This window comes from Lethenteron reissneri, chromosome 10 (assembly GCF_015708825.2).
Source record: "Lethenteron reissneri isolate LAM-NWPU_2019-01 chromosome 10, ASM1570882v1, whole genome shotgun sequence".
Lineage (NCBI taxonomy): Eukaryota > Metazoa > Chordata > Hyperoartia > Petromyzontiformes > Petromyzontidae > Lethenteron > Lethenteron reissneri.
In genome coordinates, this window is record NC_083788.1 from 103,789 (window position 1) to 120,474 (window position 16,686).

Genomic DNA, 16,686 nt, shown 5'->3' on the forward strand with positions numbered 1-16,686 from the left:
GGTTGGGGGCGAGCGTCGATTGCGAGCCAACCCCCTCGCGTCCACGCTGCCCCCGCCACCTCCGGTCGCCACGTGTGTGGACCACGTCACACGGCCCAAGCCGCACGGACGATTCTACGATTCTCCCGCGTGTCTCCGCGGGGTGGGGGCAGGGACGAGGGGGGGGGGGGTTCGTCCCACGCAATGAACTGAACATCGGGGAAGCGCCGTTCGGTTACCGAAGAATGCTCCCGGCGCGTGCACCGAATGTCGGACATCGCTGCGCCGTACAAAGCGTAGCGGAGACCGACGCGACAGCGCCCTCTGCTAGCTCCACCTGCTCCAGTCAAAATTGAGATGCATCGCATACTTATATACTCTCTCTATACATATAAAACTTGTAATATACTTATATATAGATCTGATTCTTATATATAATTAAACCCATTCCTATTGTTCACATTAATTTCATTGTCAGGGCGTGTACATACAGAGCGCCGCCATTCGTATATATTATATATTCCAACCGTCTGCAATTGGCAACACGTTAACTAATTGCACTAAATTGCACGCAAAAAACACGCGAGCACAAGATAGGGCGCAAAGCCAAGGCTCAGGCTTAAAGCATTCCCAATTATTATGGAGGCCCAGCCAGAGTTCCGTTCACAACACTGCGCTGCATTGCAGTGCGTGGTCTGGAGCATGCGGTACGCACCGGGTCGTGCTAGCTAATGCATGCGGTACACACCGCTTGTGCTAGCTAATGCATGCGGTACGCGCCGGCTGTGTGAGCTAATGTGTATTATACTTTGCAGGTGCGTTAGCTAAACGTAAGTTTGCGCTGGCCAGGTTTGTTAGCTGAAGCGAATGATATTGGCCAAGTGTGTTAGCTAGAATATGCTGTATGCACCAGGTCTATTAGCTATAGTGTAAACTACCGGCCAGATGTGTTAGCTAAAGCATGCTGTACTGGCCAGGTTTGTTAGCTTGAGTGTAATATACTGGCCAAGTGTGTTCACTAAAGCATGCTGTATGCACCAGGGGTGTTCACTAAAGTGTAAACTACTGGCCAGGTTTGTTAGCTAAAGCACGCTGCTGCTGTTGGCCAGGTCGAATCCCAAAGCCGGGAAGGAAGCGGCACTTTGGCCCCACATCCCCGAGGATCCTGGCAGCTCAGCCCCAAGTGAATGCATGAAGGAGTTTGTTTGCAACATTAATTATTATGGTCATTAATTTTTTTCCCAAAACTCTCACATTTCACGAAGAGGGCCATCGGGCTGCTTCCCGTAAGACCACGGTGGCAGCACCTGTGGCCCATTGCACCGTCCCGAGTCATAAATCAAGTCACGAGGGCCTTGCGGGTGCAACTAGCGATCTTTACGCTGGCATCAGACACTAGTAGAGTCTATAGTGACACAACTAGCGATCTCTACACTGGCATCAGACTCTAGCAGAGTCTATAGTGACAACTAGTGATCTCTACACTGGCATCAGACTCTAGTAGAGTCTATAGTGACACAACTAGCGATCTCTACACTGGCATCAGACTCTAGTAGAGTCTATAGTGATACAACTAGTGATCTCTACACTGGCATCAGACTCTAGTAGAGTCTACAGTGACACAACTAGCGATCTCTACACTGGCATCAGACTCTAGTAGAGTCTATAGTGATACAACTAGTGATCTCTACACTGGCATCAGACTCTAGTAGAGTCTGTAGTGACACAACTAGCGATCTCTACACTGGCATCAGACACTAGTAGAGTCTATAGTGACACAACTAGCGATCTCTACACTGGCATCAGACTCTAGTAGAGTCTATAGTGACACAACTAGCGATCTCTACACTGGCATCAGACTCTAGTAGAGTCTACAGTGACACAACTAGCGATCTCTACACTGGCATCAGACTCTAGTAGAGTCTAAAGTGGAACAACTAGCGATCTCTACACTGGCATCAGACTCTAGTAGAGTCTATAGTGACACAACTAGCGATCTCTACACTGGCATCAGACTCTAGTAGAGTCTAAAGTGGAACAACTAGCGATCTCTACACTGGCATCAGGAGTCTACAGCGGTGCAAGTAGCATACTTTCTTTTGGCCTCGGGCTCCAGTAGCTCTAGCGGTGTACACACACAGACACGGATTGGTAACGCTGATGCGTGTCTGTGTGCGTGCACGACCCCCATGCACGATGCGAGCGGAACCGTCGATCGCCTGCTGCATGAGATAGTGGGGGGGGGGGGTCAGTGTGGGGGGGGGGGGAGCAGCGAACACGAGGGGCGGGGCGGGGGGGGGCGAGGCTAGCGGGTAGGAGTCTAAGCTGGCACTGGCGAGTAAACTCAGGGGGGCGCGTGGGCGCACAATCATCATCGGGAGCGCGACGCGTCAAACGCGCCGCGACAGGATATGTACATCGGACCAAGGTCGCGGGGCTCGTGGGGTTGAATGTGGGAGGGGGGGGGAGTGGGTCAGGGGGTTGGGGGGGGGGGTTGGGGGGGGGTGCCTCCCATGTGACCGCGGGCGACGCACGCGGATGGGCGCCAACACACAGACACAGGGCGAGGGGGGAGGCAAGGTGGGATTAGCAGCCCCCATCACCACCCTACGGCACCAATTGGCACCGGCGGTCCATATTGGTTCAGCACGTCGGTTCACTACACTGGTTCACCACACTGGTTCACGTCGGTTCACTACACTGGTTCACCACACTGGTTCACCAGAATATTTCACCACGTCAGTTCACCAGAATGGTTCACCACAATGGTTCACCAGAATATTTCACCACGTCAATTCACCAGAATGGTTCACGTCGGTTAACCAGAATGTTTGACCACGTCGGTTCACCGAGGGCAGGCCGGAATCGTCGCGGTGGAAAATGCACGGGCGGAGCTGGTGCGCGCATCCCTCACATGGGCGGATTGTAGCGCCTGCCCATCCGGGCAGCAGACCAAACACGGGACGGTCACGATGGACGGCGTAACGATTTGGTTTCCCGCGGGGTAAGGAATGTTAGTTTATTTTTTTCTTTTCCCGCGGTTGCAAATACTCGGCGGGGGGAGCGGGGGCGGAGGAACCGAACCAACTCACCGGGACTGCCCACACGTGTCAGGCCTGCACCGGCCTGCACCGGCCTGTACCAGGCCTGCACCAGGCCTGCAGCAGGCCTGCACCAGGCCTGCACAGGGACTCACGGTTCACCATCCCGTGGGGCAGGGTCTGGGCTCCGCATCACCCCTCGGCGTTCCTCACCGCGCCCCTAATGGGCGCGTGTGGAAGAAGAGCTTTGAAAGCCCGTCGGATTCCTCCAGAATAAATAATAAATACTCCGATTCTCCGATTCTGGAGGGACAGCACCTTGCAGAGGCGACTCCGGTCCCCCGCGGCCCCCCCGCCCCCCCCACCCCCCCGGGCGGCTCAGGCGTGGCTGGCGAGGCGGCGGTAGTGGGGCAGCACTTCGTGCTCGGGGAGGTGGAGGCTGAACTCGAGGGCCACCAGCACAGGGAACTCAAACGCAATGAGCTCACGGCGGTTCACGCGGAAACGCTCCTCCAGTTTCTGGTGGCACAAAGGGTGGGGGGAGAGAGCAGCGGAGTGGAGGGGGAGTGGAGGGGGAGCGGAGGGGGGCAGCAGAGGGGGGGGAGTGGAGGGGATGTGGAGGGGGAGCGGAGGGGGGGGGGAGCGGAGGGGGGGTATCGGAGGGGGGCAGCAGAGGGGGGCAGCGTACTAGAATGAGTACCTGGGGGCGGTATGTAGTAAACATCTCCACTGGGGAGACAAAGGCGACTGGGCGTGGTGCTGGCCACCCACCCCCTCGTGTGTCACAGTGCCGGCCTTCGTTAGGTGCCGCTGTTCGCTAGCAGCGCTTGCTCCCAACAATCTTGTTACAGGCTACACGGGGGTGGGTGGGGGGGTGATGTTTGTGATGCACGCGTTGCGTCCTCACGTCGAGGAGGTTCTTGACCTCCGGCTTGCGCAGGTCGCTGCTGATCTTGGCGGCGAGCAGCAGGCAGGAGCCGGCGCACAGCTTGCGGTTCTGCTTGTTGAGCTTGCCCTGCAGCACGAGCTTCTCGAAGAAGACGAACGCCACGGCCACCGTCGACTCCTCCAGCGCGCACTCCTCTAGCGCCATCTTGCGCATCTCGCGCTTCAGGCTGCCGCCACCGCCGCACACAACAAACATAATAATGCAAAGATCCCCCGTGTAGCCTTCGCAGACTGTAGGGGCAAGTGCTGCTCGCGAGCACTTACGAAAGGCCGGAAACGGGACACGAGGGGGTGGGTGGCCAGCACCACGCCCGGCCGCCTTGGTCTCCCGAGCGGCGGTGTTATACACCACACCGGGTACTCATTGAGGCTGAGCCGACCTAGGGCGAGGCCCAGGACAAATTTAGATAATATTCACCGGTGTTGGCCGTGAGCGGGAATCGAACTCGGGTCGCCCGGTTCGTAGCGCAGCGTAGCGCTAACCGCTGCACTGCCGCTCACACACACGCGTGTCAAAGACAAGCATACCTCGCCCGTATAGCCTTTACCAGACTGTTGGGGCAAGTGCTTTGGCTTTCAGAGGGTTTCCAACGCAACGCGAGCAGCACGTTGTGTCGTACTCCCTCCTCCACTCGACGCGGCCCACGGATGGGATACGCGTCCCACTCGCGCACGGTCGGAGACCCAGTGGAGCGAGCCGTGGTGTTGGTCACGAGAGGCCGAGCCGCGTTACAACCAACGGCCTTCCTTTACCCCCCGAGCCTCAGGAGAGCCCAGAGAGACTCCAGGGAGGGAGGAGAGGGAAGTAAGGGACAGAGGTGAGGGAGAGGGGGAGGGAAACGGTAATGGAGAGAGGGAGGGAGAGGGAAGGAAGCAGTGATGGAGAGAGGGAGGAGAGGGTTGGAGGGAGGCAGTGAGGGAGGACAGGCAGGGACGGAGCAGAGGGAGGGAGGTGGGGTGAGACTCACCTCCTGATTTTGCTCAGCGTGAGCTTGATGTGCGGGAACTTCTCATGGAACGTGTCGTTCATGTCACGCTTTAGGTCGGACGGCTTCACGTACTCGATGATCGTCGTCTGTGTGGGGGTACACGGTGGGTGGGGGGGGCACCGACAAAACTGTCACAGGATCACACGCACAGCAGGTTCTGTGCCCAGGGCGACCCAGAGCAAAGGGGGTTAACATCACGGTGGCTAGGAGATGTTGACTTCCTCGCCTGGTCTACAGGAGGTCGTGGGTTCGATCTCGACCCTGACGCCTGCTGTTGTATATTTGGGGTTTGCGTGTCTCTCTCTCTCGCTTCTCCCCATGGTCGCATCGATTTTTCTCCAGGTCTTCCGGTTTTTCCCCTCCACATTTAGAATCAACATCACGCGTTCACAGTATTTGGCAGGTGCTATAAATTTCCACGTGATGATGATGATGAAAAGTCACTTTCATTGAGCTATCATATAGCCAGCGTCACTTCTGAAAAAGAGCTACATTGATAAATAAAAAAGAATCAATAGTTTTAGTTTATGGTCATTTGCTTTGGGTCTCACGCAGGAGAGGACCCCACAATTAATGAATAATCCGCCCTCCCCCACCCCTCGACGTGGCATGCGGCACCCCCCTCCACCCACCTCCTGGGTCTCCAGGGGCCTCTGCATGGCCTGACTATGCCCACTGGTGGTCAAGAACTGTGCGCTGACGGTGTGTACGTTACGTACGTTGAACTTCTTTTGCACCATACGTAGCCAACCGTACTAATCGGAGGTGCAGCGGCGGAGAGGGTGGTATGGACAACAAACTAAATACGACGATATGGCTTGGGGTGGCCTTCATCCAGCAGTGGATTGATCATGGCGCCGGTGGTGACAATGAACGCGATGAATGAATGATTAAAAAACACCGTGCCATCCTTTGATTAGTGGCATTATGATCCACCATCAGTGTCTCTTGGCTTGGATCGCGTAGAGGTCTAACGTTAGCTGTTCCCTCCGCCATCCCAAACAACTTGATCCAAATCAAGTTGTTATGACAATGGCCACATTCGCCAATTGATTTTGATTGAATCAGCGAAAACCCTGGATAATGTTGAAAAGCAAGCCAAACGTTTTCGTGAAGATGACATCCAGCATCGCCAGGTGTTAACTAAAGCTCAGCTCTCATGTTATAGTTAAATACTTACATTATACAGGGACTGCTCTACTTACGAATGAGTTAGGTTCCAGAGGTTCGTAAGTCCAACTTTACTCCTGTCGATTCCAAACATGTTGTATGGCGTGTACACTAAACATGGGGAATAACTTTAAAAGTTGTATAATTTCCTGTAGATGTAGATGCCACTAGTTCTTCATGTTCTGCAGATGTAGATGCCACTGGTTCTTCATGTTCTGTAGATGTAGATGCCACTGGTTCTTCATGTTCTGCAGATGTAGATGCCACTGGTTCTTCATGTTCTGCAGATGTAAATGCCACTGGTTCTTCATGTTCTGCTGATGTAGATGCCATCACCGCCATCTGTTGCACGGAGTTTGAACTTCCAACTCTCGGTCCGAACAGGCAACTGGTCATACGAACAGGTTTGTTCGTATCTCTGAAAGTTCCATTATGCTGCCGATATAGGTAAGATGGGACTATACCATGTAGGAGGTGAGATCGGACCATACCATGTAGGAGATGAGATCGGAGCATACCATGTAGGAGGTGAGATCGGACCATACCATGTCGCAGGTGAGATGGGACCATACCATGTAGGAGATGAGATCGGACCATACCATGTAGGAGGTGAGATCGGACCATACCATGTAGGAGGTGAGATCGGACCGTACCATGTAGGAGGTGAGATCGGAGCATACCATGTAGGAGATGAGATCGGACCATACCAAGTAGGAGGTGAGATCGGACCGTACCATGTAGGAGGGGAAGATGAGCACACGCTTGTGCTTCCCGCACGGCCACTGCGGGTCCTCCAGGAGGTTGGGGTTGTACTCGAGGAACTCCACGGCATCTAGGCCCAGGCCTGCACGGGGGTCACACGGCTCTCGCTGTGAGTCCCACACCGACGGGGCACAGCGGTGCAAAGCCAGGCCGCGCCATGCCAATATATACTCCGAATTATTATTACTATTATGTATTCCGCTTGTTTTTAACCCAGGAAAGACCTAAACGCAGAAGATCCCTGGGTTTAGTCTTCCACAAAGCTGCTCATGGTCCACCCTAAACCGCATCCACTGCACAAACGATGGCAGCAGTAGATGCGGATAGACCTGATGATGCACAAATGTAAAATAAAAAATTATTCAGCAGTATGAGACTGGTCATCCAGAACAGACCATAACAATGTATAACGACGCAATGCCCCAATCCACAAAGTAAACATCACGGCGATACAAAAGAGACATCCCAGCAATACACTTCACTGCTCCTGATGCAGTCACCTGACTTCACCACCCTGCCCTTTGACCCCCCCCCCGCCCGTGCCCCCCCGCCCAACCCCCCTCCCTTCGCCCATGCCCCCCCCCGCCAGAGCCCCCCCCCCGCGCAACCCCTCCTGCCCGTTCCCCCTTCCCTCGCCCATGCCCACCCCCGCCCGCCCGTACCACCCATCCCCGCCCATGCCCCCCCCCCCCGCGCCCCCCGCTGAGACGCACCGCTTTCCACGGCGGCGGGGCTGCTGGGCTTGAGGCCCTCGAACGTGGCCTGGCGCAACAGGGCCAGGTTGCGGCCCGTGCTGTTGCGCTGCTGCAGGGGCTGCGGCCCCGAGCTGCTGCCCCCACCGCCCACCCCTGGCAGTGGCGGCGGCGCATCGCCCCTCCGGCCCAGGAAGGCGAACGTCGGGAAGAGGAACTGAGCGTACGAGACGGTCTGTACGACGCACACGGGGGGGGGGGGGGGGGGGCACGCTCGTCACGAATCCTCAAGACCACCGTCGTCGTCGTCATCAGCATCTTCACAACAACCATTGTCATCACTGCCACCTCTACCATCATCATATTTTTTTGTTTGTTGAAGTACAGAGTTAGCGTGATAACTTTAGTATAAATTGTATTATGGTTGGTATTGTTTGACTTGCATCCCACAGGGATTTTAGCACACAGCGTTGATATTCGGTGTTTTTTTATGGAAGACTTTTGCTGTTTTTCCTGGATGTTTCTGTTGCGTGTAGTCACTTTAAGATGTTTCTTGTTCATGTTTTTGTTTGTTGCGGTTGCACCCGAGTCAAGAGCCACATGGCTCACTGGGCTATACCTAATACATGAAACTGAAACCTGATCATCACCTCTACCATAATTACCATACACACCACCACTGTAAAAATCCAAAAACCCACTTTTACCATCATCATAATAATAATCACTGTGATCACCGACATCTTCATCATCATCACCAATGTCACAACAACCATGGTCAGCATCGCCACCTCTACCATCATCATCATTACCACTATCACTGTCAAAAGCAATTTCGCCATCATTATAATCACTGTTATCATCGTCATCACCACCACTAGCATCGTCAACTCTACCATCATCATCATTACACACAAAGTTCTTGCCACAAATGAACCACGATACCTCGCCGACCTCGTCAAAGAGTATAAACCATCGCGCAAACTCCGGCCATCCTCGCAGTAGCGGCGGTGGCTTTTGGCTAACCGCTGGGCAAAGACGGTGGTCACTGCATCATTGCACCGCGCTTTTAGATGTGCTTCTGCGACCATCTGGAATGCTATTAGGAAGCCACTGGAGCTATGCACTTTCAAATCATCTAGTTTGAAAACTAATTTATCTTTAGAACTGCTCTTTGTGTTTAGTTTGTTGCCCTTCCCCCGCACCTCCAATTAGCACAGTTGGCTACGTATGGTGCGAAAGAAGTTCAACGTACATACATTATCATCATCCTCACCACCGTCATTATCGATACTGGCCAGACCATCACTGGCAAAACCACTTTCACCATCATTATCAACATAATCATCTTCACCGACACCAACACTCCCATTATCAAAAGCATCATCATCACCACGACCACAACCACCATGACCAGCGCGAGCGCGTGTGAGCATTGTTGTAACGCGGTGTGTGTGTCTGTCAGTGTGCGTATGGGGAGCGGTGGCGCAGCGGTTAGCGTACTGCGCTACAAACCAGGCAACTCCACATTTAGAATAAACATCACACGTTGAGAGAGTTTGGCTGCTATAAATTTTCACACAATGAGCCACTTCACCATTGGAACCTCATTTGCCAGTAACAAAATATGATAATTGTTTTTTACCCTTTTATCTGGCAGACAAAAAACTGACACCTTTTTTTAAAAAAGGAGTCATGTTTGCATAGACCACAATACCTGCAGTCATAATGCAAACAAAAAACATAACTGATAATGTATGCACTGTCCTTGAAGTTGACTGGTCCACACCCGAGACAGCTTTCCTTAGAGCCTAGTCTCACATGGTGTTGGACCAGATGACGCCAAAAGGCGCACAACTCAAAGACAATGCACAATGCACCATCAGAGTATGAGAGCTCGGGGTAAGCATTTACACCATTGGAACCTCATTTGCCAGTAACAAAATATGAACTTTGGAGCTTTCGTGACTGCAGGAATTATTCTTTGGTTCTTTCGGTAAAGTCACGTATAAAGAAAAAATAATAAATTAAATAATAACATACAGAGGGGGGCGGAGGCTGCCTCCGCCCCCCTCTGTCTATTTAAGGCCACCCCACAGAGACGATCACCCCTCCCTGTACCTGTGTTGCCCGCTGTGTGTATCTTGGTGATATCTGTCTGCTCATATGTCTGTCTATAATTTTTTCTGGTTAGATTTTATGTCGCTATTTCATTATACCTGATGATGATTGCTTGTGTTGCAATCGAAACGTCGTATGTTATTATTTAATTTATTATTTTTTCTTTATACGTGACTTTACCGAAAGAACCAAAGAATAACAAAATAAGAGTTGTGCGCCTTTTGGCGTCATCTGGTCCAACACCATGTGAGACTAGGCTCTAAGGAAATCTGTCTCGGGTGTGGACCAATCAACTTCAAGGACAGTGCATACGTTATCAGTTATGTTTTTTGTTTGCATTATGACTGCAGGTATAATGCAAAAAAAAGGTGTCAGTTTTGTTGCCAGATAAAAGGGTAAAAAAACAATTATCAATGAGCCACTTCGTTGAGCTCTCATATGTGGCCAGATCGCTTCTGAAAAACAGCTACATTGCTCAGTGGGGCCTTACCTGGCAAAACATAAATAGTTTATAGTAGTTTAGTTGTAAGTACTCGCTAACAGCACCTGCCGCAAAAGTCCATTAAGGCTAAACGGGGTATCTTTGTCTGTACAAGCATCGATACCTTGCCATCGGCTCCCAGCTCCACGCCCTCCAGGCCCATCACCATCTCCGTGGAGGTGGGGACACCCCCGGATGCATGCCTCTGCCTCCCGGGTTCGGCCCGCACCTCGCTGCGTCCACACACACCAAGACAAATGTCCCCCCCCACCGTATAGAATAAGCAGACTGCTGGGTCAAGTGTTTTTAGTGAGCGGCGCCTATGAAGCCCGGGTTGAAGACACATTTCTTTGAAACTGCTTTTCGTGTTTAGTTTGTTGTTCTTCCACCCCCGCACCTCTGATTAGCAACGGTTGGCTGCGTACGGTGCGAAAAAAGTTCAATATACAATATACATATGGCACGGGGCAGTCTGACAGCTCGCTACACGGATACAGAATCTTGCGCTTAGGTGATACAATATGAATTCCCAGTTGCTGGTTGACTGCAGTAAGCAAGTGACAGGTCGCCACAGGCGTTCAATGGTCTACCGTTTGCGGTGTGCCGGGTGTGTAAATACTTCATGGCTCGCCGAATCAGTCGGACCCAGCTGAAATTGATCACTGGAACCAGGTGACACGTACCCAGAGATTACGAGTTAAGAGGCATCGGTATCAGGGTTACAGACCCAGGTGCTGTGAGATGTCACACCCAGGAATTATGGGTTTATAGACTATGGTGTTATGGGTTTGGACTCCCTGGTGTCAGGGGTTTATAGACCATGGTGTTATGGGTTTGCAGGTGCAAGTGCTGTGGGTTTAGGGACCACAATGTGATGGCGGGGGGGGGGGGGCACACTGGTACAGAGCGAGTGTGAGCACGCGGTGCTGTTGTGGGCTCCCCGCTCCCGGCTCCTGGCTGGAGCGGCGAGCGTGGCGGCGTGGCGGCGTGGCGGCGTGGCGGCTCACCCCAGGTGCGTGCCCTCGCGGTATGGCAGCACCGAGAAGACGGTGCAGAACGATCGCTTGGCGCTGATCAGCACTATCCTGCGGGGCCACGGGGGGAGTCGTCCAGGACGGGTCAGAGAGAGAGAGAGAGGTGGGCGGGGGGGAGAGGGACACGGTGGCGAGACAGACGAGGGTACGACTATGAACTCTAAACACACACACACGTCATCAGAATGGAATCGGAAGAAAAACCGATGACCTACGCACACGTCATCGGACCAGGATCGGGTTAAATGCACGCACACACGCAGCACACACACTCACGCACACACACATGCGCGCACACTCATGCGTGCACACACACGCGCGCACACACACACACACAAGACGAAGATCCCTCGTTGTAGACTCAAACAAACTGTTGGGCTAAGTGCCGTTCGCAAGTAGCACCGATGAAGGTCGGCACTGTGGCACAGGAGGGAGTGCGTAGCCAGCACTACGCCCGGCCGCCTTTGTTTTCCCAGTTGCGATGTTTACACACCGCACCAGGTACTCATTTGAAACTGACTCGACCTAGGGAAGGCCCAGGACCGCTTTAGCTAATCGTCACTGGTCTTGGCCGTGAGCGGGAATCGAACTCGGGTCATCGGGTTCCTAACACGCGCACACACACGCACACACAACAAAGACCCCCCATATAGTCTTAACAGACTTTAGGGGCAAGTGCTGTTTGCGAGCACCTATGAAGGCACGCACACACACACACGCACACACACGCACGCACACACAAGTCCCCTGTCCAAGCACCCCCCCCCCCCCCCCCGCAAAGTCCGTCTCCTAAGCCAGTGCCTCAATGCAACAGCGGGAGCAGTCGCTGCCAACGAACTGCTGCAGGTCTCGTAGACCCGCACCCCCCTCATAACAGACCCCCCCTTGCCAGCAGCGGCGGCGGTGGTGTTGATGGAGGCTTGCCATGGTGGTGGGAGGCGTGCGACGGTGATGGTCGAGGCTGTGGTGGTGATGATGGCGGTGGTGGCGGTGGTGATGATGATGATAGTGGTAAGGTGATGCGAGTGGCAAAGGCTTGCGACGGTGGTGGTCGAGGCGTGTCATGATGGTGGTGGTGATGATGATGCTGATGGTGGTGATGATGATGCTGATGGTGGTGGTGATGATGATGTTGATGGTGGTGATGATGGTGGTGGTGATGATGATGTTGATGGTGGTGATGATGATGCTGATGGTGGTGGTGATGATGATGTTGATGGTGGTGATGATGATGCTGATGGTGGTGGTGATGATCGAGGAGGTGGAGCTCAGCTGCGAGGGAGTGAGCAACGAGCGGCAGAGGCCCCACGGCAACGCGCAGGGCCGTGCGAGCAGATCGGCGGTGCCGCTCGACCACGGTCCTCGAGACATTCCCGCGGACTGCCAATCATCAGGCACGTGCAGTGTGCTTGGGGCCTAATTTGCACGTCGGGAGGAGAGATGAGAAAAGCGGGTGCAGTGCTCCCGGCGCGAGGTGGGGACCTTCACCCGCGGGCGCGGCCAGGAAGGCGGCTCGCCGGTCTCTCAACGACGATTCATCGCTGTGCCGGATCGACGTTGGCTGGGGGGTGGGGGCGGTGGGAGGGGGGGGCACAAGTGAATCACTCTCTTCTCTGCTGCTGCTGCTCCGACTGGAACATCTCTGAAATAAGTGAGCTTCACAGGCTCATGGGATTCCTCCAGGACGAAGATCCTCTGATTCTGCTTCCCCCGTACGTGCGGCGCGATCGCGACGGCGAGGCCGGCGATGCGGCCGCCACGTTGGCAGCGGGGCACAGGCGCGGCCAACGAAAAGCCCAGAGGGTTCGTCAATAACGCCGGGGAGGGTTAAGGTTTACACAACAGAGAGACGTTATGGGAAACGTGCCCATCCCCCCTGCCCCCCCCCTCGTTTGCAGCACGCTATGCACAAGGGTCAGTGCCTGAATGCCCTCTATTCTATTCTCGCGCACGATGGCAGCTGCAGCAGCAGCAGCAGCGATGCGTGGTGGTGGTGGTGGTTGTTCAGGATGTCGGTGTCAATGTGGAGGTCCAGCTGCTGCTGCTGCTGCCACGACGAGAGAGAGAGAGAGTGTCGTTGTTCCTCCTCCTCCGCTGAAGGAGCGCAGACCACAGTGGGTTTACCATTTGGTCTCTAGGTGTCCCCCCCTGGCTTCCACTCCGTGAATATTCACGCGCTCTTCCTCAACGGTCAGCGGAACCCCGTGCATGCGTGTGCGTGGGTGCGAGTGTGTGTGTGTGTGTGCGTGCGTGGGTGCGTGTGCGTGCAAGTGCGTGGGTGCGAGTGTGTGTGTGCGAGTGCGTGTGCGTGCGTGTGCGGGTGGGTGCGAGTGTGTGTGCGTGCATGGAGCGGTAGTGTAAGCGTTTAGTGCTACGTTGCGCAACGAACCCGGTGACCCGAGTTTGATTCCCGCTCACGGCCAACACCAGTGACGATTATCTGAACTGGTCCTAGGCCTCCCCTAGGTCGACTCAGCCTGAAATGAGTGCCTGGTGTGGTGTGCAAACATCACCACTCGAGAGACAAAGGCGGCCGAGCGTGGTGCTGGCCACCCACCCTGTTATGTGCCATGCCGGCCTTCATAGGTGCTCCCTAGCAGCCCTTGCCCCAATAGTCTGTTAAGGGGGTCTTTGTCTTTTGTGTCGCTCTTCGACCTTTGACCCATTTCTCACTCCGCTACCGTCCCATGCTTTACGATTCGTACGTCACAACAAGGTGGCGATTTAATAAAAAAAGGTTCCTTCTCTGGGCACAACTAAAACTATAAACAATTTTTCGTTATTTTGTACCAGGTAAGTCCCCGCTGAGTTACCACGCTCTTCTTCAGAAGAGCGACCTGGCCACAAATGACAGCTCAATAAAAAAAGTATTTTTCCTGCGTGGAAATTCATAGCAGCCAAATACTCTTCAACAGAGGGACCCAGAGGAAAAATCCATGCGACCACGGGGAAAGAGAGAGGGAGAGACACGCAAACTCCAAACATACAGCAGGGCGTCAGGATCGGGATCGAACCCACGACCTCCTGCACACCAGGCGAGGTAGTCAACATCTCCGAGCCACCATGGAGCCCCCAGGCAGTGGCTCGCGCTCGGCAGAGCAGACGCGACGGCCTTCGACTGCCAACGTGTTGCGCCACTCGCGTCTAGCGAGGTTTTGGCGGCAGAGCGCGGCTCACGGCAGGGAGATTGGGCAGCGGATTTGAGCAAGAGCAGCGACAGCTCGCGATTAGCGGAGGTTTTCTTTCGCGACAGACCGCGGCAAACCTCAGCGCAAGGATCAGGGTTGTGGCGACAGACAGGGAGATTCGGCAGCGGATTTGAGCAGTCTGAGGGAAGCGACGGCTCGCGGACGGCGGAGGCTTTTCTCGCGACGAACCGCTGCAAACCTCGGCGCAAGGATCGGGGTTGTGGTGACAGAGCCGCGGCTCACGGCGGGGGGAAGGGCGGAGGGAGAGGGGAGAGGCGGCAGCATCGCTCCCACAAAGTCCGCGCTGGCTGCGTGCAGTGGGGAAGGTGTGCCGACGTCCAATTTTACTTTATTTTTAATTAATACCTCTTGATTATTGGCGCCAATGATAGGGAGGACGGCCGTGGATAATTCAAAATCGCGGATAATCCAACAATTTCAACATTTTCTGCGGATCTCTATGCCAAAAACCACAAATATAGGGGTATACATTTAGAACGAATACGAACGTCGACCGATCGATGCGCCAGCTCGGCGAGGACACTTTGCTGCTCCCCTACAGAGGACTTGGCCCACTCAGTGGATGATAGCAGAGCCACGCCAATCAACATCAATCAAACTCCACCCCACCGTTGTAAAGATATTGCAACTACTCTACTGAAGCGGCGATCACGTGGATTTAGGATTAGCCGGAGTAACATATTTGTTCGATTTAAGCACCGTGTTACTTATAAATAAACATCTCCAAGAATAACAATGCATAGCTGTTTTTAGGTTATTAATTTGGGCTTAAGAGAACTGCACGTGGATAATCGAGAACCTACTGTGTATATACAGGGTGCTTACAAAAACACTTCTTAGAATTTGCAACAACACCACAAGAAATGTGCTTCCGTGCTCTGGAGACCACCTGGAGAAGATTACAGGCGCGTGTTGACAATGATGGTGAACTTTTTTAAGCTATTAACATACATTTGTTATCATATTACAGTGTTTTGTCCATTCTTTTTCCATTAAAAACGACAGTCCCATGTAAGTGTTAGCATTTTTTTAAGCACCCTGCATATAAACATTTTTCCCTCTCAGTCCGTCTCGGTTGCGCCATCGGCGATGCATCGTCACGGGACGACGAACCCGCCCCGCTTGTGCCACGCACGCGGCGGCGCAGACCCCTCCACGCCAGGGAACAGTCTGCGGAGCGGACACCGCAGAGCTACCTCCGAGCTTCCCTTCTTCACAAACGGGCCCCCCCCCACCCACCCCTGGTTCGCACGCGGATTTAGTGGGGCGGCACTTTTCCCACCCCCCCGCTCTGCCGCCGAGGGCAAAGCTCCGAAATTGAGGCCGAGGGCAATGTTTGTCGAGACACCGCTCAAATCGACAACTGTTCAATCTCAGAAGAGGAACGCAGCCAAATTAAGTGCCGAACTAAACCGAATGCCATATCGTTTTTGTGCCGTCAACGGAGACGCGCTTAGAATCGTCAACTCGTTGACACTTGGAAACCCAGTTCCATCACAACCGGTCGATGCGAGTCTTCGGGGGTCTCTATGTACTTCTATGGGTCTCTGTGTTCTATGGATCTGGATTTGCTACTATGAGTCTCTATGTAGTTTATGGGTCTCTATGTGCTTCTATGGGTCTCTATGCGAGTCTACGGGTCTCTATGCGAGTCTATGCGTCTCTATGTGAGTCTACGGGTCTCTATGGGAGTTTACGGGTCTCTATGTGAGTCTATGTGTCTCTATGCGAGTCTAAGGGTCTCTATGTGAGGTCTCTGTGCGAGTCGCTGATGACCGGGCCCAGAGACCGCTTTACATCGTGGGCGGCTGAGACCCGTGACAGACGCTCGGCATCTCAGCGCCGACGACTCGGCGCGGCCTTGGATTGCACCCCCCTCCTGCTCTGCGCAGCCACCTCCTTTCGAGACCTGGCCGACCCCGCGCGGGTTAAGCGAAGCTTCAGATTGCTGTTAGCTGGAGGTCGGAGCGAGAGAGAGCGAGAGAGCGATCGACAGGAGAAGCAAGTGCGGAAACAAGGGGGGCGTCATGGCCGCCACGGCCGTCATGGCTGCCACAGCTGCCTCCCCCCGGCCCGCTACCGGGGCCCACCCGGCAGGCTTCACCTTCCGTTGCTCGTGTCATGCTGCCTTAAATTCGTTACAAAGTGAGGCGTCCGCCCGCTGCGCCCGGGCGGGGAGCCAGACGTGCGGCGGCACCTGTGGGGAGGAGGGGGAGGGGAGGGAGGGGGGCCCATAACGACACCGGTGACGTCCGTGGAG

At 54.2% G+C, this 16,686-nt stretch overlaps 1 protein-coding gene across 3 annotated transcripts in view; it reads right to left on the reverse strand.

Annotated features, from left to right (window-relative positions):
- Positions 1 to 265: 265 nt before the first annotated feature.
- The window catches only part of LOC133340775 (CDK5 and ABL1 enzyme substrate 2-like), a 31,079-nt gene continuing 14,658 nt past the window's right edge, over positions 266 to 16,686 (reverse strand). For 2 of the 3 annotated variants that reach the window (XM_061549163.1, XM_061549162.1), the window contains 7 exons: positions 11,191 to 11,268; positions 10,308 to 10,416; positions 7,603 to 7,816; positions 6,862 to 6,971; positions 4,937 to 5,043; positions 3,928 to 4,135; positions 266 to 3,539 (listed from right to left, as the gene is read on the reverse strand). In XM_061549163.1, coding sequence (XP_061405147.1) covers positions 3,399 to 3,539; positions 3,928 to 4,135; positions 4,937 to 5,043; positions 6,862 to 6,971; positions 7,603 to 7,816; positions 10,308 to 10,416; positions 11,191 to 11,268 — 967 coding nt within the window. In that variant the 3' untranslated portion in view covers positions 266 to 3,398. Of the gene's footprint in view, positions 3,540 to 3,927; positions 4,136 to 4,936; positions 5,044 to 6,861; positions 6,972 to 7,602; positions 7,817 to 10,307; positions 10,417 to 11,190; positions 11,269 to 16,530; positions 16,624 to 16,686 lie in introns of all 3 variants that reach the window. The other variant, XM_061549161.1, reaches the window with a different exon arrangement.